General features: G+C 36.5%; 1 protein-coding gene across 1 annotated transcript; it reads left to right on the forward strand.

Annotated features, from left to right (window-relative positions):
- The first annotated feature begins 1,152 nt into the window (after positions 1-1,152).
- Positions 1,153-25,229, forward strand: LOC126973415 (zinc finger protein 761-like). The gene is made up of 10 exons (XM_050820682.1): positions 1,153-1,543; positions 1,770-1,810; positions 2,897-3,054; positions 5,505-5,645; positions 6,770-6,838; positions 9,492-9,626; positions 20,864-20,974; positions 21,618-21,729; positions 22,428-22,520; positions 23,868-25,229. The coding sequence occupies exons 1-10, from the start codon at positions 1,411-1,413 to the stop codon at positions 24,000-24,002; spliced, it is 1,128 nt and encodes a 375-aa protein (XP_050676639.1). The 5' UTR covers positions 1,153-1,410; the 3' UTR covers positions 24,003-25,229.
- The last annotated feature ends 253 nt before the right edge of the window (positions 25,230-25,482 follow it).

Consider the following 25,482-nt stretch of genomic DNA (forward strand, 5'->3'; position numbering starts at 1 on the left):
ACAATTTAATAATAATAATTAATAATAATAATAATTGCCCATTTAAAGTTAAGGCTTTGACATGCTGTTTAAATGTCATTGCTTGTGACGATGTTGTGGGGTGGGTTGTTTGCTTCGTTAAAATTAAGTAAGAGAAATGACAAGTTTGGGGTGACCTTGTGGAAACTATGGTATTGCAATGGTAACATTGTTTTTATTTGTTCTGTTCTATTCTTCCTACTGTGGCTTCTGTGGTAGTTATACCACAAATGTTCCAATGTCACATTAAGGTAGACAACAAGTTTTATTTTATTATACCTGAAACAAATATACATGCTGTTAGACTTTGAAGAACACACACAAATATAATTACTTAAATTATTAAATATAAGTACTTATTGATATTTACAACTTAATCTTATTTATTTTAATATTTTTACACAAAATATTTACAATAGGAGTGAAAACTAGGGAGATAAGTTGGGCGGGGAACTTTCGAAGGTATTCAATTGTACAAAGAAGGCTGCATTAAACGGCAATTGGAGACTAAGGGACTACGCGCACTTATTCAGCTCTTTTCAGCTTTTGTCCATAGAAAACAACAATTTTGTATGGAGACGTGTACGCGTCGATTCAGCTTTCTGCGTCCATTCTGTTTTTGCGGCAAACCAGCATAAAATGAGGATAAATGTGTTTTTATTATGCGAATGCTATAGAGAGCGTTCGGCGCTGTTCCGCCGCATACAGCGCTGTTCGCCGTCGAATGCGGCGGAACAGCTCTTTACAGGGATGGTTCGCGACTCCTTCTCGACAAATTGCCACCTGTATTGTTCCTGCATTGATTTGACGTAATCATTATACACGCAAAGATTAAAGAGTGCAGACGTGATTTAAAGTTATTATTCTCATTCATACGACGCCGTACGCGGCTGATAGAAGCAGAGCTGTATAATGGTGACGAAAATCGTTCAGCGAAACGCGAATGGAGCTGAATAAGTGCGCGTAGTCCCTAAATGATCTACATTTCCCTCATCTAGACCACATTCACAAAGGGAATCGTTTTTTGTTTGTAATAATGAGCTTAGCTTAAAACTATTTTATCTTATCTTTGTTTTTTTTTTATTGTCTTTGTCATGTAATATTGTTTCTCATTATATTTGTTTTCAGCTATCGTCAAACTCTCACAAACGAAACACACTACAAATCTCAGAAGTATTCAATATATCGATAACAGGCAACTGTAATATACTATATGAAGTTATACCACAAATAAAATCTGAACCCAATGATGCTGGCTCCGTTTGTTCCAACGACGAATCTGACTACAAACCCGACAAGGTGGAACTTGAAGAGTGTGATGAAGACAAAGTTGAATTGTTCCGGAAGGTTAAGTTAAAACCAGCGGATATTGAAGCTGAAAGGAGAAGGATTATGAACAGTGATGATTATGTGTATGCTATGTTTAAATGTGATAAATGTATTGTTCCGTTTTCAAGTAAAGATGATCTGGATGAGCATTTTAAACTTAAACATAAAATTGTGAGTATAACATGTTGTCTTTCATGTTGGAGCATTCCATCAATTTACTAGATTAAAGGTAAAGGAACAAATATACAAATAAAAGTGTTACCATGTACGGAGTGTGGCTGACATCTTTGATCTGGTGCACCTCAGTATCATCTCGAACCATTTGACTTTGCAACATAGAGCTGCTGGAATTGTCGGAGACCCAGTGAAATGTGAACAGATGGATAAGTAAAAATTAATAGATCACTTGGTGTTGTGTAGAGACATCACTTCATTGTGTATTCCGCCACATTTATCACTGAGAGTATTCCCAAGAACTGTTTGACTTGATTCCTGCCGCCGAATTCCACTTTCGCATGACACGCACAAATTAGAATATCATCTCCACCATCTGGTAGTGTGTAGGTCCTCCACAGTGCTTCTCCAAAGCTGTGGAACAAGCTTCCTTGTGCAGTGTTTCCTGGATGCTATGACATGGGTGCCTTTAAAAAAATCGCGTATACCTTTCAAAAAGGCCGGCAACGCTCCTGTGATTTCTCTAGTTTCGCAAGAAAATGTAGGCAGCGGTGATGACTTAACATCAGGTGAACCATGAAAACATTTTATTTTTATTTGTTACAAGCAGTTTCCGTCAGGTTCGTTGGCGAATTTTAAAAGGAAATAAATAAATTAACGTTCGAATTCGAAAAATAAGTAGACATAAACCATCTAGGAAAAATTTCCCATTGAATGGTGGTAGTTTCATGTCGATAAAAAGTCATTTTCATTATATACTAGTTGACCCGACAGACGTTGTTCTGTATATAAAAAATAAAATGCTGTTTTTTATGAATTTGTCAATAATATTTCATAACATCAAGAATTTTTTCGTAAAATATAATTGTTTTACAGCAGAAATGTCAAACCGTGCGTCAATAAATATTCTCATAGAAAATATGTCCATACAAAACAAATATCGGACGACGGGGGACACATCAAAGGAAAAACAAAATTATTTTATTTAATTCCGAACACTTTCATATTTATTCACCTTTTAAACCTTCCCTGGACTTCCACAAATAATTCAAGACCAAAATTAGCCAAATCGAACGAACAGCAATTCATTTTTATACATATAAATAAGATTAATCAAATGCTTGTGTATATTAGACAACCCATGTAGCCGAATGGTCAGTGACCCTGACTAGGTCCCGGGTTCGAATCAATATAGATGTTTGTTTCTGAGTCATGGATGTTTATATGTATTTATGTGTGTCTAAGTAAGTATATTGTATTAAATATATCATTGTCTTGTAGTCTCCATAGTATGCCTAGGCTATGCCTAGTTTGTGGGCAAATTAATTAGTGAAAAAGTAAAAAACTAAATAAATAAGTAAATAAAATATTCCAGGATTCCAAATACAATTGTGTTATATGCGAACGCGGGTTTAGTAGGGACTTAGCATACAGATATCATATGAATCGACACAGACTGCGGTTCCAGTGTGTTATGTGTGAAGTCCTGTTGGGAACCAAGAGGGAAGTGATGTTGCATTCCAGAGAACATGGGTAAGTAACAGTGTAAAAAGTATCTGAAAATAATAATTATTACATTATCGACGATCTTGTTGATCCTACCTTCTAAGCTAGAGGTACCGGTTTCGAATCCCGGTAGGTACAAGCATTTATATGATGAATATGGATGTTTGTGTCCGAGTGATGGGTGTTTATATGTATTTATGTATGTTTAAATATATTTATGTATGCACATAAATGCTATATATGCCTATTTTGGAGCAAGAAAAAGTGTGTCAATATTATTATTATAACAACATTTTGCAACAAAATGATATACTACAAGTTAGGATTTCATCCCCACCACAGTGCGGTTTTCAAGGAGCTTTCTTCCACCTACTACAAAGCTATGGAAAGCTAAGCTAGCTTGTAAACTTTCTTGTGCGGCTTCCGAGGTGATACGACATGGGTACCTTCAAAAACAGCCACTCGTTATACGTCACTCACTTTTTTTAGTGTGCGTGCGTTGCTGAAAATAGAGGCTAACTATTGGCCGCTATTTTTTTTGACGTGTTCACAGCTGTCACAGTCTTTCTACACGTATGACCGATCTGAGATATTACAAAACGTATTTAATTATTTCAATAGAAATAAATTTTTAAATTTGTTTCAGAATTGACACTTTGCAGTCGTTTGACAACAATGATACTAGGTAAGTATTGAAATTAGCGTTCTACCATTATCATCATCAGCCGGAAGACGTCCACTGCTGGACAAAGGCCTCCCACAAATATCTCCTCATCAAACCTATTAATCATCGGTCCATCTTGTTTTAATGACAATAAAGGAACGATACGAGTACGGCATTTAGCTGATGGTAATTGATACGCCCTGCCCATTATAATGCAGTGCCACTCAGGATTCTTGAAACAACCAAAAATTCTGAGCGGTACTCCAAATTCCGCTTGTCACTAGCTTGAGATATATGATGTTAATTGTCATTTGCACAGTCATTGCACTAACTACAGCACCCTTCAGACCGAAACACATTACCGCTTCACGGCAGAAAAAGGCGCCGTTGTGGTACCCATAATCTAGCCGGTGTTATGTGCAAAGGAGCTTCCCACTGGGTAATGCCCTTAGTTGTCTCTTACGACACCCTTGGGCCGGGGGCTTTCCTATTCTTTTTATGCCTCGGGAAGAATTTGAAGTGTGTCTTCTACCGCATTTATCACGGTTCCGAAGAGCTGTTTAGCCTGATTCCTGCCGCCGAATTCCATCTTCGCACTACACGCCACAAGTTCTAAAATTGTCCCCACCATCTGGATGTGTGGTGGTCCTTTTTAAAGGAGCTTTCTTCCAAGCTGTGGAATCAGCCTCCTTGTGCGGTGTTTCCGGGACGATACGACATGGGCACCTTCAAAGAAAGCGCGTCCACCTTGCTTAAAGGCCGGTAACGCTCTTGTGATTCCTCTGGTGTTGCAAGAGAATGTGGGCGGCGGTGTTCACTTAACACCAGGTGACCCGTACGCTCGTTTGTCCTCCTATTCCATAAAAAAAAATCTTCTGGATCTTCCACCAACACTGCGTCTTCAGGTACGTGGTAGAGCATTCGAGGACTTTTCTGCCCCACCGGCCAGTTGTCTTCGAGCTATGTGCCCTGCCCACTGCCACTTCGATTTCGCATCAGATCACCAGGACCTCACCACTAGATAAAAGCTAGAGAAGCATTAACAATAACAATACTAATAAATGTGTGTGTGTTTGAAAATATTGTGATATCTATAAATATGAGTATGTATGTATGGAACATGCCCCATTCACATCATAATAAGCTACGACTGCTATATCTATTCAGGAGGAACAAACATAAACTTGTTATGCCTACTACTCGGCTAAGCCGAGTTAGTAAGCCTTTTGTGGGGCGATGTATATGCTTTTACAACATGATCCCAGAAAATGTTCTAAACAAAAGTATCACGATATTCAAAAGAATTGTTAAGAAACGTTTCGTGTGGTAAATGTTACTATAACATAAATGACTTTCTTAATTATTCCACAGAGGGAATGGAGCGACCACCCTCAGGCTATTAAATAATAAGTTTAATTGTATAATATTACATTGTAAACATATCTTTGGATAAAAAAAGACCGCTGAGATTGTTGCGCCCATTCTTCTTAGGTTAATGCATTCGTTTTAGAATGGGTGGTAGTTTTTGACTTTCAATAAGTGATGTCACATCCTATTTTCAATAAAAATATTTGAATTTGAATGGCCGTATTTACTCCAGTTGTTTAAAATATTCTTGAACAATAAGCAGAAATGTAACATTTATTCAGTTCAGGTTTGATTCGGAAAGTGACATTTGACACACGGCTAAGGAGAAAAGTGTGTTTACATTATTTTAAGCACACTTTTACCGTTCCGTTATCAGGCTGCGAATGGAATATGTCTTTATATATATGTATAGACCTGTATATTCTCACAGTGTTTTATTTTACAGTAACAAGTTGACCGAGTCACCCATGTTCCCCTGCCCCAAGTGCAGCAAGCTGTTCAGGTGGAAGACCTCGCTGCGGAAACACCTGGAGCAGCATCAGATCGAAGATGGTGAGAGACGGAAGCCCTACTGCGAGGCTTGTGGGTGAGTCACCTTCATGAAGTATGGAATGAATACTTACTAATTCTCTTTTTTATGGAAGAGAACACTCGAGCGTACGGATCACCTGGTGTTTGCAACACAAGAGGAATCACAGGAGCGTTGCCGGAGTTTAAGGAGGGTGAACACGCTTTTTTTTGAAGTTACCCATGTCGTATCGTCCCGGAAACACCTGTAGGAGGCTTCTTTGCACAGGATGCCGATTAGATAATGGGTTCCACAACAGAATATTTTTCTGCCGCGAAGCAGTAATGTGTAAGCACTACTGTGTTTCGGTCTTAAAGGCGCCGTAGCTAGTTAAATTACTGGGCAAATGAGACAACATCATATGTTTCAAGGTGATGAGCGTGGTTAAAGTGACGCTCAGAATCTTTGGGTTTTTCAAGAATCCTGAGCGGCACTGAATTGTAATGGGCAGCTTCACCGCTCGTGGTGAATATATGTATTATAATTTTTAGAACTAATAGTCTTTTAGGATTGTTGTATTGAGAGATGAGATAAACACTGACGCGGAATTAATTATACTCTTTATTTAATAGGTGTTTACATACGACCGTTCGGCACGGTAACTTGCAGGTGACTGACCACGCATACAATGTTCCATGAGTATATAAACCCCTACAGTCTTCTTATGTATTTGTATTTCTGCTTGTGTTTTTCTAATACAATAAATAAATTAAAGAGGATCGTAAAAGTGTTTTATTAAACACTAGCTGACCCGACAGACGTTGTTCTGTATGTAATAAATAAAATAATGTTTTTAAATTTTGAATTTGTCAATAATTAATCATAACATCAAAAATTACTTCGTTAAATATGCACCCTGCTGTCGTAATGAAATTGTTTCACAGCAGAACTGTCAAACCGTGCGTCAATCAATTCTCTCATAGAAATTATGTATGGACACATCAAAGGAAAAACAAATTTGTTTTTTTAATAAATTAAGCAGAATTTTCCTATTTATTCACCTTTTAAACCTTCTCTGGACTTCCACAAATAATTCAAGGCCTAAATTTGCCAAATCGGTCCAGCCGTTCTCGAGTTTTAGCGAGACTAACGAATAGCAATTCATTTTTATATATATAGAAGGTTGGTTGTACTTTTTTTAGATTGTACTTCACGTCGGCGAGAAGCCTCAAGAAACACCAGGACAGTTCAAAACATAAGATACAACTAAAGTTACTTCAGTAAGTAATTATATATTATAATATTTACTTGACAATATAAAACTACCAGTGGGAGGGTTCTTTGCACAGGATGCCGGCTAGAATATGAACTACAACGGCGCCTATTTCTGCCGTGAATCAGTAATGTGTGAGAATTATTGTGTTTCGGCCTGAATGGCGCCGTAGCTAGTGAAATTACTGGGCAAATGAGACTTAACATCTTAGTCTCAAGGTGACGAGCGCAATTGTGGTGCTGCTCAGAATTTTTGAGTTTTTCATGAATCCTGAGCGGCACTGCATTGTAATGGCCAGGGCCTATCAATTACCATCGGATGAACGTCCTGCTCGTCTCGTCCCTTATTTTCATCAAAATATATACTTTTTTATTTTCTACAACAGTTAGTTAATGTTATTTAGTTTTAGAATTGAGATTATTTTGGGATTGAGTTTGAAATGTGAAGCTGCTAAGACTAACATGAGCAAGGCTTGGAACCGGTTTTAAATTTAACGGTTTTTACCGGTTAAAATCGATTTGTATGTATTATTTCGTTCAGAGTGTAAATGTTAGGGAGTTGTTTTATAACAATTATTTTAAAGATATAATGTGTCCTAACAAAATACTCGGCAATTGTGAAACCGTTCTTTACCGGTTTTAACAGTTAAAAACCCTTGTCAAAGCCCCTTTACGAACTGATGTAGCTTCATAACGCTTACCAAGTGTTGTTAAAAGGAAAAAAAATATTCATCTTATTACTAATACAATAAAAAAATAAGGGTTGTGGGGCATTGTATATACAATGCACTATAAATGATTCAATTCAAATTAATTGTTAAAAAACGATTGTGTAGTAAAGGTACCTTCACATAAATAACTTTAATAATGATACCACGGATTGGGAATGGAGGCGCTGCCCTCAGGCTATAAAATAATAAATTTGATTGTACGATTTTATATTGTAACCATATTTTTATATAAAAAAAGAAGTGACTGAGTTTTATGCGCCCGTTTTTCTCAGGTTTGAGGCCATACCGTTGGTTATAATTTTTTTAATTTAATTTTAATGCTGCGTAAAACAAATGCGGCTGACAGTATATGGGATTGCGTTCCGTTTTAAATAGTGACGAGTATAACTGGCTATAAAGGAACGGCTTCACAGTATACTAAATTGACGTGACACTGTACAGTGGTCGCAGTGCATATCGGAACATACCCAAAATAAAACTGTCAGTCTTGTCGCTACAGGTATGGTTTGATTAGTAACTAACCGTTCCCACCCGTTTCGCTGGGCGAAATTGAAAAGGAAATAAATTAACGAAGGAACGTTGGAATTCAAAAAATAAGTAGCCATAAACCATCTAGGATAAATTTCGCATCGAATGGTGGTAGTTTCATGTCGATACGATCTGTGGTTTAGGCTTGAAAGAGCCTTAAAGACCATTTTCATTATATATATACAGGATGGCCGAGAAGTTGACGTCCAAAGCTAAAATTTGAAAGCCTCATGGTGATGTCATGTGTAAAGAATCATTAAGAGAAAAATTTAAAGAAATAAACATTTTGACTGTTGCTTCTCAATACATTTACGATAATGTTTTGTATGTTCATAAGCACATTGAGGAATTTTCTAGAAACTGTGACATTCATAATGTAAACACGAGGAACAAACATAAACTTGTTATGCCTACTACTCGGTTGGGTCGAGTTAGTAAGTCTTTTGTTGGGCGATGTATATGCTTCTACAATATGATCCCAGAAAATGTACAAAACAAATGTGTTACAAAATTTAAAAGAATTGTTAAAAAACGTTTGTGTGGGAAAGGTTATTATAGCATAAATGATTTTCTTAATGACACAACGGACTGGGAATAAAGCGAACACCCTCAGGCTCTTTAATTATAAATGTTTATTGTACGATATTACATTGTAATCCATATTTTATATTAAAAAAAAAAGCCCGCTGAGTTTCTTGCGCCCATTCTTCTCAGGTCTGAGGCAGTCTCTTTTGAATGGGTGGTAGATTTTGACGTTCAATAAGTGATTTTAAATCCTATGTTGAATAAAAATATTTGAATTTGAATTTGATGAGTATCCGAATCACCCCTATGTATATTTTACGATTTTGCGTAGTTTAGGAGATAATATTTTTTTCCCCTGTTAGCCGCTTTTTTCACCTAATTGTGGTTTAGGACTTTTTTTAATTTTTTCGAACACTTTTAGTTAATTTTATTGTTGATAATTATTACCTACAGTTGCAATAACTACATAAGAAACTATGAATAGTAGACTTAGTTTATAATTGAGTCGTAAGTTCAAGATAACTGCTCCAGCTAAATTCATGAAAATGTTCAAGGTATCAAATAAAATATGGGAAGCCTATGGCTTCTAACTATTTTTAAAAACTTCCCAGAACATTGGCCAATAAAATGAGCCAAATTCAAATTTTAGCTTTGAACGTCAACTTCTCGGCCACCCAGTATATATTGATAAATTCTCGTAAAAATTCTTGTTAAAACTTTTGTTTTAAAAAGGGTGTCTTAGTATGATTTTTTCTTAGAGCCAAAGTGGATATAAATACTTCGTAATATGAGGCGGGATTCACGCAGTTGGATCGAAATATCGGCTTCAAATTCATAATAATAACTCTACTTTTCATTAATTTTCTAGCACAGACAGTGATGACATAAAAATGATAAGCACGGTCGTGAATGAGACTCAGAAGACATACCCGTGCACCCTGTGTGACAAGAAATTCCAGTGGAAAGGAAACCTGGTGAGGCACGTGCAAAGCCACAAGGCAAAGTAAGTAGTAGTTATCAGCTCGATCCATTTGACCGCGTGCAACGCAGAGCTGCTCGAATTGTCGAGGACCTGGTGCTATGTGAACGGCTGGATCACTTGGCGTTGCGTAGAGACGTCGCTTCATTGTATGTCTTCTACCGCATTCATCACGGGGAGTGTTCCGAAGAGCTGTTTCACCTGGTTCCTGCTAGCGAATTCCAACTCCTGCACGACACCCCACAAGTTAGGATATCATCCCCACCATCTTGATGTGTGGCGGTCCTCCACAGTGCGGTTTTCAAGCTGTGGAATGAACTTCCTTGTGCGGTGTTTCTGGGACGATACGACGTGGGTACCTTCCTTAAAGCTCGTCAACGCTCCTGTGATTCCTCTGGTGTTGCAAGAGAATGTAGACGGCGGTGATCACTTAACACCAGGTGACCCGTACACTCGTTTGTACTCCTTTTCCATTAAAAAAAAAGTTTTGGAAGTGAACACGTGTGGGTTTTGAATGAGATACAGCCGTGACTGCCGGCTCGTAAAACCTTCGATTAAAGGCGACTTTACCGGAGTAATATGTACAAATATAATGTAGTATAAACCAGGCAGCGGCGTTACTGCCATATAATCAAATAAGCGGGGCTCGCAGTATTTTCTGTTAAGAATGTAACCAAACTATAGAATTGGCTATTTATAACTTCGCGCTCAAATCATTTTGTTAAGTTAATTGGCAAACGATTGAACATATGACGATTAGTAATTACGATATACCAACCTATCTCGATCACACACGTTGGATTGTATTGGGGCTTTGATTCCAGTCGTAATATCTCTTTTAATGTGAATCATCAAAATGCAATACTAGGTATGACGGTGACTGTGACTCAAAAGTAACAGTGATCTGTTACAAACACAGACTTGTAAAAAAATAAGGACTCCGTGGCACCTTACATAACAGTAGCACTAAAACAAGCCGATTAACATGTAAATACATAGCCCCACGCACACACTTACACTACTACAGGCGATAAGCGGCCATTATGAGAATTGTCATCGTCTGTGACAGAACAGTTTGCGTCTCAATAAAATATTTTAAAAATGCCGTCATGCGTTGTGAATAAGTGTAAAAACGATACTATATAAGTATTTGTGGCCATATATGATTATTTAAGGGAGAAAAAATTGTATAACTAGTATCCCCCGTAAACGCACACACACTAGCATAACGGTGCTTCACTTGCTAATATCACGGCGCGGAGTCCTTCTTTTTAACCCGTCCGTGGTTACAAAATACTAGTTGTTACTTTAATACTACTTGTGATAATATACTAGCTACTGTACTGGAGCGTCTATTTTGCGTTGTCTGGTGTTACTTGTTAGCGCCATCTATATGTATTACGAAGAACTTTTTCTAGTGGTAACTTTTAATTTCAAAAGTTCTGTTTATTGTGGTAAAACAGAACTTACATAATTATTTTAACAATGTAATACTAATAATTATTATAGTTTCATTTGTTGAATAAATGCTTAAACAGTTATTCTAACCTAGTACCTACATTATCAAAATTTGTCCTTATTATAACCCGAATTTCAAAAGTTCTGATTATTGTGGTAAAACAGAACCTACATAATTATTTCAACAATAAAGTATTAATTATTGTTTGACTTACATACTGTTACACAATAGATTCATTGTTACTTTCTTATATTTATTATTAACTAGCTGACCCGGCAAACGTTGTTTGCCATATAAACTATTTTTAGAGTTAAACCGTCTCTTGGATATTGCAACATTACTTTATTTTTCTAAAATAAACGTAGCCTAAGTTACTACTTATTACATCACCTACCTGCCAATAAGAGTCCCGTCAAAATTGGTCCAGCCATTTCAGAGATTAGCCGGAACACACAGACAGACAGATAAAAATTATTTTGGTGTATACATATTCATATACATGTAATAAAAAACGGTTACTTCAATATTACAAACAGACACTCCAATTTTATTTATATGTAATATGTATAGATAACGATCAAATAAGTCTGATACAGATAATTCAGAATGTGAAAGTGTACAGCCTCCTGCAAAAAAAAGCAAAATCGCACTTTGATACAATACCAAGTCATCATGAGTAAGTAAATTATTGTATTTTTATGATTCAAGTGTGCATTAAAATGGATTTATTTTCTCAAAATTGATTCCTTTAGTATTCTTTTTGATGTCATTTCTAATATACTAGATACCAGTGGGAGGCTCCTTTGCACAGGATGCCGGCTAGATTATGGGTACCACAACGGCGCCTATTTCTGCCGTGAAGCAGTAATGTGTAAGCATTACTGTGTTTCGGTCTGAAGGGCGCCGTAGCTAGTGATATTACTGGGCAAATGAGACTTAACATCTTGTCTCAAGGTGACGAGCGCAGTTGTAGTGCCGCTCAGAATTTTTGGGGGTTTCAAGAATCCTGAGCGGCACCGCATTGTAATGGGCAGGGCGTATCAATTACCAGCTGAACGTCCTGCTCGTCTTGTCCCTTATTTTCATAAAAAAAAATACTACTACCGCTTCGGAAACAAATGGCGCTCTGAGAGAGAAGAAGCGGCGCAAGAAACTCTCCCAGCATTCTTTTTTGCGCTCTTTTCAATAAAAATATACAATATTGTGCAGTCATATCGCTATAAAATAATCATAATCTAGTCCTGTCCGATTACTTAGATATTTATTTTTTATAAAACATTTAAATTTATTGATAGGTAATGCCTGTACAGTGGCTGGGATTTTTATTATAAAAGTGTTTACATTTACCCTTGAAGCTATTGTGTATCTTATGAAGCCTACTAGAATTTGCCTGCATTAAGAACGTGTATATTTTGTAAAAATATAGTAATTCTATGATCTACTCTCTCGGTAGATTAAAAATTACACAATTTTTATTGCATATAAAATATGAATATTAATTATAAATTGATTTTCCTTTCATTTTTTTTTAAATAATATACTTTAACATTTGCCTGAAGAATAAATTTAATAAAGACTGCCAAATTAGTATTTTAAAATCAGCTGACAGCAAACAGCACACCAATATTTTTCTTATTTGAATTTGTAATATAAACGTAAAAAAAAAATCTAATCATGGTTGGACTTATTTTAAATATTAATTATTGATATTTTTAATTTAAGATCTTCTTTAATTTACTGTAATAACTATCTGACTTAACTAGTATATTTAAGTCACACTGAATTTTTTTTCTGTTTATATTTTCACCAACAATCATCACAGTGGTCACAAAATATTATTATTGAAACTGGACATCACCAAGATAAGTTAATATTAATTTTAATTTTAACCTCTATAATTTTTTTTTAGAGTAAATACTAAAAATGAACGCCAGAAACGATACAGAGAGCAGAACAGAGAAAAATTGAAACAGCGAGAAGCGGAAAGAAGGAAACAAAGACAACATTCTCAAAGTATATCCGGAGCATCTACTTCTGTTAACACTAACGTATTGGAAGTAAATAATGGAGAAATAATGACTGTTCTCCAAAAAAAAAGAGAAAGCCAGCGAAGATATAGGGAGAGAAATAGAGATAAATTGAAGAAACGCGAAGCGGAAAGAAGAAGATGTATACAAAATGCAAAAATGATCACCGAATTATCTGCTCCTCCAAATATAGAAACTACAGGCATAATTATGAAACCAACAACAACAAAAGATGAAATAAGTAATGATTCTCAAAGTGTAGCTGTTTTGGCAGAAATGCAGCATGCAGTGGTTGAAGTATCTCAGCAAAACGGAAGAGGTCAATCAAGGTACAGCTAAAAAAAAATTAATACATAAAAGTAGTTATGTTCGTGGCCTAATTAACATCGGATCAATAAAAAAATGGTTACAATACTTGCTTAATACACCTTTATATCAGCATTATAAAATAATAGTAGTTAATCATTTTTTGATCAAGAAACATCACAGATTACACAACAGCATATTTACGAATATAGTGAAAACATTGATATCGAAGAAAGACTTACTGCTGAAGAACAAACTTTGGTATGGGATGAAGAAAAATATTTCGGAATAGCGCCAGGGCAAATCAATATTCCACAGAGTTTATAATTCGATGAGCATGCTGAAGAGCTATCATTTCCGAGAATTTTTATGGGTCACTTTAAAAAATTTAGGGATACAGTCGAAGCTAAACCTTACATGATGGCATCTAGTGAACTGGAACGTCGAGGAGTTGATCCCTATCATGTATAATTTGCATTCAAATTCAAATATTTTTATTCAAAATAGGATTTACAATCACTTATTGAACGTCAAAATCTACCACCCATTCAAAAGAGACTGCCTCAGACCTGAGAAGAATGGGCGCAAGAAACTCAGCGGGTTTTTTTTTTTATATAAAATATGGATTACAATGTAATATCGTACAATAAACATTAATAATTAAAGAGCCTGAGGGTGTTCGCTTTAATCCCAGTCCGTGGTGTCATTAAGAAAATCGTTTATGCTATAATAACCTTTCCCATACAAACGTTTTTTAACAATTCTTTTAAATTTCGTAACACATTTGTTTTGTACATTTTCTGGGATCATATTGTAGAAGCATATATATACATCGCCCAACAAAAGACTTACTAACTCGACCCAACCGAGTAGTAGGCATAAAATTAATAAGCATGATTGTTTTAGAAAGTACATATAAATTTGATTATAAAACCATAAACACTTATAAAAAGAACCAATTTTTTTTATTGAAAATACTAATTTATTCTACAGTATAACGGTTTTATAACTTTGTGTCGAGTGTGTAAAATAATATAAAACACAATATGAATAATACAGACACATTCATTGAAATTATTCAAACATAATATCTATACAAATATTATAAAGAGGAAAGGTTTGATTTTTTGTTTGTTTGTTTGTTTGTAAGAATTGAATAGGCTCCGAAACTGCGGCAGCATATCTCTAACTATTACAGTCATGTCACAATAAGCGTTTTTTTATTGAAAAAAAGAAATTAAAATACCGCCGCTACAAAAAGCTCTTTATTTGTACCTTGGTATTAACCCTTATCAAAATAAATGATGTATTATTTAAGACTGCTTCAATATCTTTATATTACTTTTTGAATTATTCGATTCTGACAATCCATTCAAAAGATATCACGAGTTAAAAAAAAATTAAAAAATAAACTGTATTCGGCTAGCTATGCGTTGTAGGCGTCACTCGGGCAGGGGTACGGGAGGGGGGTTAAGATCACGAAATAAACTTGCCGCGCGGCTTACTCGCGCGGTCGGCTCCCTACGTGATGGACGTGTGCGGAATTTACGCTTGATAATAATTCGTTTAGTAAGTAACTAAACCCATTTAAAAAGTTCTTTTCAGAACTAAACCCATTTATATAAAATATTGTTCACTTAGTTATTAACCTAATAAATTACTTGAATATTTTTCATGATTTTCAATTTAATTTTAATAAATAGTAGGTAGTTGTGTACGTTGTAATATAGTAGCATATATAGCTTACAGTTATGCTAATTTAGTTCAAAGGCATTTTTTCTTTTGTCATTTTGAAATGCCTAAAAGATCAAGATCTCAACTTTCTAGAAATAGTTCCCAGGCCAGGGCATCAAAAATACGTCGAAATGAAGAATCTTCATCAGAAACTGAAAATCGTCTTTCAATTCATAGACAATATGTGGCACAATCGCGTGCTAGAGAGTCGAGTACCGAGCGTTCGCAACGGCTCGCTGAACAAAATATGAGAACCGCTCAAATACGCGCGCGAGAATCCAGTTTGCAGCGTTCTCAACGGCTCGCTGAACAAAATGTGAGGACTTCTCGAGTCCGCGCGCGAGAGTCCAGTCTTGAGCGTTCAGAGCGACTAGCTGATCAAAATTTGAGAACCTCTCAAGCACGCGCGCGAGAATCGAGTCTTGAGCGTTTACAGCGTCTAGCTCAACAAAATTTGAGAACCTCTCAGGTACGCGCGCGAGAGTCCAGTCTTGAGCGTTCGCAGCGCCTTATTGAACAAAATCTAAGAACCTCTCATGTGCATGCGCGAGAGTCAAGTACTCAGCGTTTGCAGCGGCTTGAAGAGCAAAATATCAGAAATATTCAATCTCGCACTAGGGAATCAAGCTCTGAGCGTTTCCAACGCCTTCAAGATCAGAGAGAACGACAACAGACGTCAAGAGCGAGAAGTCGCAATCAAGTTTTAGCCCACAGTAAAAGATCGGCTTTTAGATACGATCCACAGATTGATTATGCTCAACAGTCTTCCGTCCAAATCGGCGACATGAATAAGATCTGCCCTAAGTGTTCAGCCAAAAAATGGGTCGATGAAACTAATGGCATGTGCTGTGCTTCTGGAAAAGTTAGTCTCCCCAGTATTCAGGAACCACCACAGCCAATAAAAAATCTTTTGACAAATAATCATTCGCTATCTAGACATTTCATAACCAACATCCGTAAGTACAATAGCCTATTTCAAATGACTTCGTTTGGCGCCAAAGAAATAAGAGAGGGTAATTTTATGCCAACTTTTAAAATAGAGGGACAGGTATATCATCTTATTGGTAGCCTTTTACCACCACCAGGCCAAAATTCACAATACTTGCAGGTATATTTCATTTCAGACGCAGATCAGCTATCATTGAGGTCAAACATAGCTCCAACGCTGAAAATAGATTTAATTAACGAACTACAGACCGCACTGAATAGCCACAATGTATATATACGAAGCTTTAAACAAAACATAGAACGCAATTCTTCGGATAATTTAAAATTAATTATTCATTCCGACCGCCCACCACAGACAGCACACCCGGGTAGATACAATGCTCCAACTGTAAACGAGGTAGCCGTTCTCTTGGTTGACGAAGAAAAAGGCCCCAGAGATATAGTGCTCCACGGAAGAGACGGCCAACTTAAAAGGGTCTCTGAGTTACACCGATCGTATGATCCACTACAGTATCCCTTAATGTTCGTGAAAGGAGAAGACGGTTATTATTTAACCATTCCGCAGGAAGGTACAGCGCGTAACAAAACTGTGACGTGCATGCAATTTTATGCATTTAGGTTGATGGTTAGAGCTAACTGTTTTAATGCATTACATTATTACAGGGACTTATTTAGTCAATATATTGTCGATATGATGGCAAAAATGATATCGGAACGATTGAATTACATATGTCGTAACCAACAGAGACTAAGGGCTGAAGAATACATTCATCTCAGAGATGCTTTAAATCAAGACGGAAATGTTGACCCATCAAATATCGGTCAACGCGTAATCTTGCCATCTTCATTTACAGGTTCTCCGCGTTACCTGCATGAAAAAACCCAAGACGCGATGACTTATGTCCGAAATTACGGGAGACCAGACTTATTTGTCACATTTACGTGCAACCCCGAATGGCCTGAAATTAAAGCGGAACTACTACCTGATCAGCGATCTTTCGATCGTCATGACATCATTTCAAGGGTGTTTTATTTGAAAATGAAGAAATTCTTAAATTTATTCGTTAAAAATGAAATATTCGGCAAAGTGAAATGTTACATGGCAAGTGTAGAATGGCAGAAGCGAGGTTTACCACACTGTCATTTGCTGTTTTGGCTAGAAACAAAAATCCAACCAGACGAAATTGATAGCGTCATAGTTGCGGAACTGCCCAACCAACAAAACGATCCGATATTGTACGATATCGTAACAAAAAATATGGTGCACGGACCATGCGGAGAACATAACTTATCAGCACCATGTATGAAAAACGGTATTTGCACAAAAAAATACCCACGACGTTTAGTCAACGAAACTCAGACTGGAGAGGACGGATATCCAGTTTATCGTCGTCGTGATGCCGCAAATGGAGGACTGAGCGCTTCGCTAAATATCAGAGGCAGAAATTTCACTATAGATAATAGTTGGATTGTCCCATATTCTCCACTTTTGTGCAGGACGTTTAATGCTCACATAAATGTAGAGTACTGTCACTCAGTTCAAGCCATCAAATACATTTGTAAATACATAAATAAAGGATCGGACCAAGCTACATTTGGCGTCAGAAACCCAAATGATGAAGTGGAAAACTACGTAAATGGCCGTTACATAAGTACTTCCGAAGCTGCTTGGCGAATATTCGAATTCCCGATCCATGAGCGGCATCCTACAGTTTTGCAGTTAGCTGTCCACTTAGAAAATGGCCAAAGGGTGTATTTTACGACAGAAACGGCTGTACAAGTGGCCCAAAATCCACGTAAAACAACATTGCTGGCTTTTTTTGAGCTCTGTAATGAAGATGAATTCGCAAAAACACTTCTTTACCACGAAGTCCCGCAATACTACACATGGGCCAATAATAAGTTCACCAGAAGGAAGCGTGGTGAGAATGTAGTTGGCTATCCAGGCATAAAAAAAGATTCCGCTTTAGGTAGAGTCTACGGTGTCCATCCTTCTCAATCCGAGTGTTTCTATCTTAGGATGTTGCTGCACCACGTACGCGGTCCAACTTCATTCCAGTACTTGAAAACCGTTGACGGAGTTCTGAAAGAAACGTATCAAGCTGCTTGCCGTGCTAGAGGTTTGCTAGAAAACGATGACCATTGGGAAAATACTCTCAGAGAAGCTTGGCTTTCTCAATGTCCATTAAAATTGAGAGAATTGTTTGTGGTCATACTTTTATTTTGTCAGCCATCGGAACCATTAAAATTATGGAACATTTTCAAAGACGATTTATGTGAAGATATTAGACACAGAATCAGACAGCAAAATCAAGACATCACCTTACCATACAATGAGGACATTTATAACGAAGGTTTGATACAAATAGAAAATAAGCTGTTGCAATTAAATGACAAAAGCCTAAGTGATTTCGGATTACCATCATCAGTTCGTACAGAAAGCAATGCAGCAGAGACTATGACTCATCGCTATGATACAAATAATTTGACCGCTTTTGTCAATGAAAACCTGCCAAAGTTAGTCCCAGATCAAAGACATGCTTTTGAAACTATAGTCGATAGCGTCATTCATGACAAAAGAAAAGTTTTCTTTTTGGATGCACCTGGTGGAACGGGAAAGACGTTTCTTGCAAATTTGATACTTGCTAAGATAAGACAATCAGGGAAGATAGCAATAGCAGTTGCTTCCTCAGGAATTGCTGCAACTCTCTTGAAGGATGGCAAAACTGCTCATTCTACTTTTAAACTTCCACTATCCGTCAATCTTGAACAACAATCTACATGTTCCATCCGCAAAAATGGACCTATTGGTAAATTACTACAAGACGCCTCATTGATTATGTGGGACGAATGCACGATGAGCCATAGAGCACATATAGAGGCCGTGAACAGAACCTTACAGGATCTAAGGAACTCCTCTGCAGTCATGGGCGGGATTACTTTTGTATTTGCTGGAGATTTTCGACAGACTCTCCCCGTTATTAACAGAGGCACGCGAGCAGATATCATCAAGGCATGCTTGAAATCGTCTCCCTTATGGACTACGATTGAAACATTAAAATTAAGGACAAATATGAGAGCTCATCTTCATGGAATCACTGATAGCGATTTCCCACAGCAACTGCTAAAACTTGGGGAAGGAATTTTTCCAACTCCAAATTTAAGCGGTCATTGTGACATTCTTCTGGATGAGTCTCTAGGCCAAATACTCCATAATTTGGAAAATTTAATAGATTCTGTATACCCTGATATCGAGAATTTGCACGAAAGAGACTTCCATTGGCTGTGTTCTCGGGCTATAGTATCACCTAAGAATGATACTGTCAATGAAATAAACAATCTGATTGTTCAAAAAGTCCCCAGCCAAACAAAAACATACAAATCGATCGACACTGTAACGAATATTGAAGATGCAGTCCATTATCCACAGGAATTTTTAAATTCGTTGAACCCTTCTGGACTGCCACCCCATGAATTGACGTTAAAAATCGGAATCCCAATCATGCTTTTAAGAAATTTAAACCCTCCGAGCATGTGTAATGGGACGAGGCTGCTTATTAAGGAGTTAAAGGACAATTTAATAGTAGCAACTATTATCACTGGCCCAGCAGGTGGTCAACTAGCTCATATACCGAGGATACCGATGATCCCAACTGATCTGCCAATCCCATTTAAACGGCTTCAATTTCCGGTAAAAACATCTTTCGCATTAACAATTAACAAGTCCCAAGGCCAAACCTTCGAATTAGTAGGGATCGATCTGCGAAAGAAATGTTTTACTCATGGTCAACTGTATGTTGGTCTATCGCGAGTCGGAGCCCCTGAAAATCAATTTATTTTGCTGCCACAAAATAAAACAACATCAAATATTGTTTACTCTAACAGAATAAATGTATTTTCTTTTAGGGTTATGACCTCAATAATTGAAAAAAAAAAAAACAAAAAATTAAAAAAATATATCAAAAAAAAGAAAAAAAACCCCAAAAATATACAAAAAAAAACACATAAATACAAAAAAATCATTAAATAATATCTGAATTTAATTATTCTTATTTTTTTTTATATACTCTTTTTTAGGAGCTCGACGCAAAAAGGGATGAATATGTGTCATATTATTATTATTATTATGAATGTGTTAAAATTAACAAATCTAAATGTAATGTTTAATGCCCGTGCGAAGCCGGGACGGGCCGCTATACTTTATATGGCAAAACAACGTTTGCCGGGTCAGCTAGTAATAAATAATAAGAAAATATCCTTAAGGAATGCTTACATTATTTAAGCCTTGTCATGGTAATGGAGAGGGCTATGCTCGGAGTTTCCCTGCGAGTTCGAATAAGAAATGAGGAGATCCGTGGGAGAAGTTACCAACATAGTTCAAATGATTGCGAAACTGAAGTGGCAGTGGGCAGGGCACATAGTTCGACGTACAGATGGCCGGTGGGTCAGTAAAGTCCTCGAATAGCGACCACGTACCGGAAGACGCAGTGTTGGTAGGCCCCCCACAAGATGGACCGACGATCTGGTCAAAATCGCCGGAATACGTTGGATGATAGCAGCGCAGGACTTATCGTCGTGGAAATCTTTGGAGGAGGCCTTGTCCAGCAGTGGACGTCTTCCGGCTGATGATAATAATGAATCATTCTTTTGCTGCACGTAAAATAATACGCATAATAGATACACTTTCACGTGCGTAAACATTGCTTGCTTAAATCGCTGGGATTTCAACGGAATTGCCATCTTCAGGGGTTGAGAGGAGGAGCATTAAGAATTGTAATTGTTAACAGATTGAACGGTGACCTGGTGTGCGCACCATGTAACAGGACTTTCTCGTCCATAGCGACGTACCAGCAACATATGAAGAGCAGTCTCAAGCATGTCTCTCAGAATGATCTGAAGTGAGTTTAACATTCATTCTTTTTAAATAATAATATTGACACACTCTTACACAAATTGATTTACCGTAAACTAGGCATAGGCTGTATTATGGGCACAAGACAACGATATATTTAATACAGTATACTTACTTAAACTAAGACTCTGAAACAAACATTAATATTCATCATATAAATGATGGGACCTCTAGCTTAGTAGGTAGGATCGCTAACCACTCGGCTATACAGCTCGTCGTATAAAATATTGTTCCACTAAAGCAGCACAGATGTTGGGTTTTATCAAAAGTAATACAATAGGTTTCAAATTCCCTCAAACTAAAATTCACGCAGCCAGTCCCGGGTTCGAATCCCGGTAGGTGCAATCATTTATATGATGAATATGGATGTTTGTATCCGAGCCATGTATGTTAATAAGTATTTATGTATGTTTAAGTAAGTATATTGTATTAAATATATCATTGTCTTGTGCCTTGCATAGTACAGGCTATGCCTAGTTTGGGGCAAGATAATTTGTGTAAAAGTGTGTCACTATTATATTTTTATATATATGCAAGAATTGCTCGTTTTAGGATATAATAAAGATTTTCTTTTTGCCCTTATTCATTGAATTTGAAAAAACTCTAATTTTTTACATCAACTTTGCTAGGTTTGTGTGCACCGACTGCGGCAAGCGATTCGCCAGTAACAGTAAACTGCGCGATCATTCGGACTATGAACATCGCAAGATATACTCAAACACGTGTACCGTTTGTGACAAGGTAAGTGTGGTGTTCATATTTATATCATCATCATCATGATTTTAGCCGGATGACGTCGACAGCTGGATAAAAGCCTCCCTCAAAGATCTCCACGACGATCGGTCCAGCGCTGCCCTCATCCAATGTATTCCGTCCATCTTGAAGGGGCAATGGGGAAGGGGAAATTTAATATACATTTACAAAAATCGTCACCTTTTTGCTCTTAATAGTGATTTTCATTATTACATCACTAGAAATAAGGCATTGCCTGTAACTAGCTTCATAAGATACACAATAGCTTCAAGGGTAAATGTATACACTTTAATAATAAAGTCCCAGCCTCTGTTCAGGCATTATCTATATATAAGTTTAAATCTTTTATAAAAAATGGCTCTTTCGTAAATCCTACTACTCCACAGCTAAACATCTAAGTGATCGGACAGCCTGGGACTATATTATGATTATTTTATAGCGATAGCAATAACAGTTCAATATTGTATATTTTTATTATAAAGAGCGCAAAAAGAAGAATGCTGGGAGTGTTTCTTGCGCCGCTTCTTCTCTCTCAGAGAGCCATTTGTTTCCGAAGCGGTAGTAGTATCTAGTATATTAGAAATGACATCAAAAAGAATTCCAAAGGAATCAATTTTGTGAAATAAATGACTTTTAAGCCCTTTAATATGAATACAAAAAACCTATGATTTTTGATTTGTCTGCAGGTGTTCAAGTGTCGTGCATCTCTATTCCTTCACAAACAAGTGGTGCACCAGAAGAAGGAGTTCCTTTGTGACCACTGCGGGAAATATTTCCCTGTAAGTGTAAATGTTTGTCATTTAACATGTTAATTAAGCCAAATTTTACAAAATCACTTCAAAAAGATATAAATTATAACTCTATATATAATTACGAGAATGATCTATATGTTCATAAGCACATTGAGGATTTTGCTAGATACTTGAAAATCATAATGTTAACACGAGGAACAAATATAAACTTGTTATGCCTACTACTCAGTTAAGTCGAGTCAGTAAGTCTTTTATTGGGCAATGAATATGCTTCTAAAATATAATCCCAGAAAATATACAAAACAAATGTGTTACGAAATTTAAAAGAATTGTTAAAAAACCGTTGTGTGGGAAAGGTTACTATAGCATTAACGATTTTCTTAATGACACCACAGACTGGGAATGAAGCGTACACCCTCAGGCTCTTTAATTATAAATGTTTATTGTACGATATTACATTGAAACCCCGCTGAGTTTCTTGCGCCCGTTCTTCTCAGGTCTGAGGCAGTCTATTTTGAATGGGTAGTTTTTGACGTTCAATAAGTGATTTTGAATCCTATTTTAAAATTTGAACTATAGTATCTTAAATTTATATTTGAAGCAGAATGGACGCGGATAGCTGAATCGACGCGTACACGTCTCCATACAGAATTGTTGTTTTGTATGGACAAAATCTGAATAGAGCTGAATAAGTGCGCGTAGTCACTAAAAGATCATCAAAAAACAACATTAAAACATGCATACAAATTAACACCTTATTTCGTCGCAGTAATGTTCAAAGTCAATTGTATACGCCCATTAGAAGCTCGGACGCGAATACGACTCAAGAACCTTTGGTTTTAGCAATTGAAATGTAATTATTTAGCAAAATGATTAAAATAGTCAAGTTATTATTATTACATAATTTTGTTAATTTTAAGAAGCACTTACCTGAATTAAAACACTCCATCATTTTTAAGTTTTGATATGCTGTAGTTTCTCATTGCGTGGCGCTGTATTCAAAGCGCGGTCGCAACAAAACTCTGCCTGATAGATGCGTAGGCAGAGTTTGTTTCAGATAATTTTTGGCGCGCATTTGAGTCTAGTTCTTTATTGTATGTATTAATGCATCTTATGTAAGAAGTGACGAACGCAGATTCAATTAAGAATACTGGGCGGCATTGTATCATAATGGTCTGGCTTTTTCTCGTTTGAAACTTCTTTTTATGACAAATGCTTTGTTAAATAGAAGTGTATTTATTTTCATCTTGCGCTTAATTTTAACATACAGGGCTATGCCACATTAAAAATAATAACATAAAATCATGGTTTTTAATTAATTTTTATTACATCAATAACCTAATTTTAACACTTTTTTCTCTTAATAATTTTCAGAACAAAACGAAACTGGGTCATCACATAAGGGCGACACACACGCGCGACGGTTCGTACGTGTGCGGCACCTGCGATGCCAAGTTCGCGTGGGCCTCCTGTCTGTCGAGACATAAGAGGACACAGAAACATGCGTGAACAATACTGTTAAAGCGAACCCCCAGCTTATACGTATTCGAGTATAAAAGCCCATCCGCTAGTTTCCCAGAGGTTAGGTTAGATTATAGATAATAGATAGAGCCTCTTACTGCTAGACAACCGATGAAAACAGGCCAGGCTTATTACTTAAGTATGCGTCATTTGTATATCACTTCATGTTAGTTTGCGTGCATTACTCAAAATAGAGGTTACTTGTCAACCTTATTTAATTTGACGTGGTCACAGCTGTCACATGTCACATTGTCTATCAAGACGTAAAAATGATCTATGTTTAGATCATAGAAATCTAAATTAGTAAGTTATAGAATTGTTATTAGTGCCAATCACTTACTAAACGATTCACGCCTATAAACAGTATGGATTGCATATGTATGAAATAAATGAAAATACAAGTCATACTGGTCCACAGAAGTATCGTAAATTTGATTATTAAATGAATATCCCTAAATTATAAAGGAAAATTTTCAAAGAAAATAAATATCAAAATTGAATTGAAAAATAGAAAACAGTCTGTTTAGACTACGTACTTTGACCCCGAGGTGCGACAACGTAGCTCACGCCGCCGCATTGGCTGTTACTTCTCTTCACGTAAACAAGCTCTTAACAGTGAGAAAAAAATGAAAATTGATTGAGACATTTCACTTGAACTTTTAGAAAGTTAAATTAATAAATACAGTGAATCACTTGAAACAATCGCGGGCTACGTAAGTAATCACGGACACTCCAGACATCGGGCACAAGCTCGCGTTAAACTGAATTGACAAATAATAAAATAAAATGACGAATAGAAATAAAGGCCTTAATACTTAATATCCAACAATTCTAGTTTATCGATATTTTATTTACAATTACATACCAATAACCTAAACATGGCATTAAACACTAATATTTTTATGTTCGAATATTTTAATATTTTTAAAAATTAATGAATGGATAAGCTTTGTAAAAAAGAGTTTATTATTGTAAGTTCAATAATTACGAAATCACTGTTTTCTGAGTGATTTCCTGAGTACTGCGAACAAGTGAGTTGGTATCTACGATTTTTGATAGTTTGATTTCAAATTACATACAAGTAATAAAATGTTATTGTTTAATTCTTCCTTATTCACACTCATTATGTCTGAACTACTTCAAATTTAAAAAACAAACTTACGAAACTGTTTAGTATTAAATAATTTGGGTGTAGTAATTTTACAATAAACATTACAGAACAATTTCAAATTAAATTAAACAGCTTTTTATTATCGATTACAACTCCCCTTAAAGGAATCTAATTATCGATAGAAGATGTCCTTACCCTACGCCGTACGATGTCCGACTTTGCCTTTGAATAGCACCGCCCGACGTCAAAGAGAAACGCCGGCCGGTGTATTATAGCCTAAACAAATGGTCGGACCATAGGACAGTCCGGTAAGCGTGGGTGGACGCCTCGCACCATTTGGTCCACCGTCGTACTCAG

The sequence above is a fragment of the Leptidea sinapis genome, chromosome 2 (genome assembly GCF_905404315.1).
Source record: "Leptidea sinapis chromosome 2, ilLepSina1.1, whole genome shotgun sequence".
In the NCBI taxonomy this organism is placed as follows: domain Eukaryota; kingdom Metazoa; phylum Arthropoda; class Insecta; order Lepidoptera; family Pieridae; genus Leptidea; species Leptidea sinapis.

Excerpts from the sequence above, each read along its gene's own strand:
- LOC126973415 (XM_050820682.1), top strand. The coding sequence starts at position 1,411 with ATGAACAGTGATGATTATGTGTATGCTATGTTTAAATGTGATAAATGT. Across the intron at positions 5,646-6,769 it reads CCCTACTGCGAGGCTTGTGG|ATTGTACTTCACGTCGGCGA; the intron begins GTGAGTCACCTT and ends TACTTTTTTTAG. Across the intron at positions 20,975-21,617 it reads GTCTCTCAGAATGATCTGAA|GTTTGTGTGCACCGACTGCG; the intron begins GTGAGTTTAACA and ends CAACTTTGCTAG.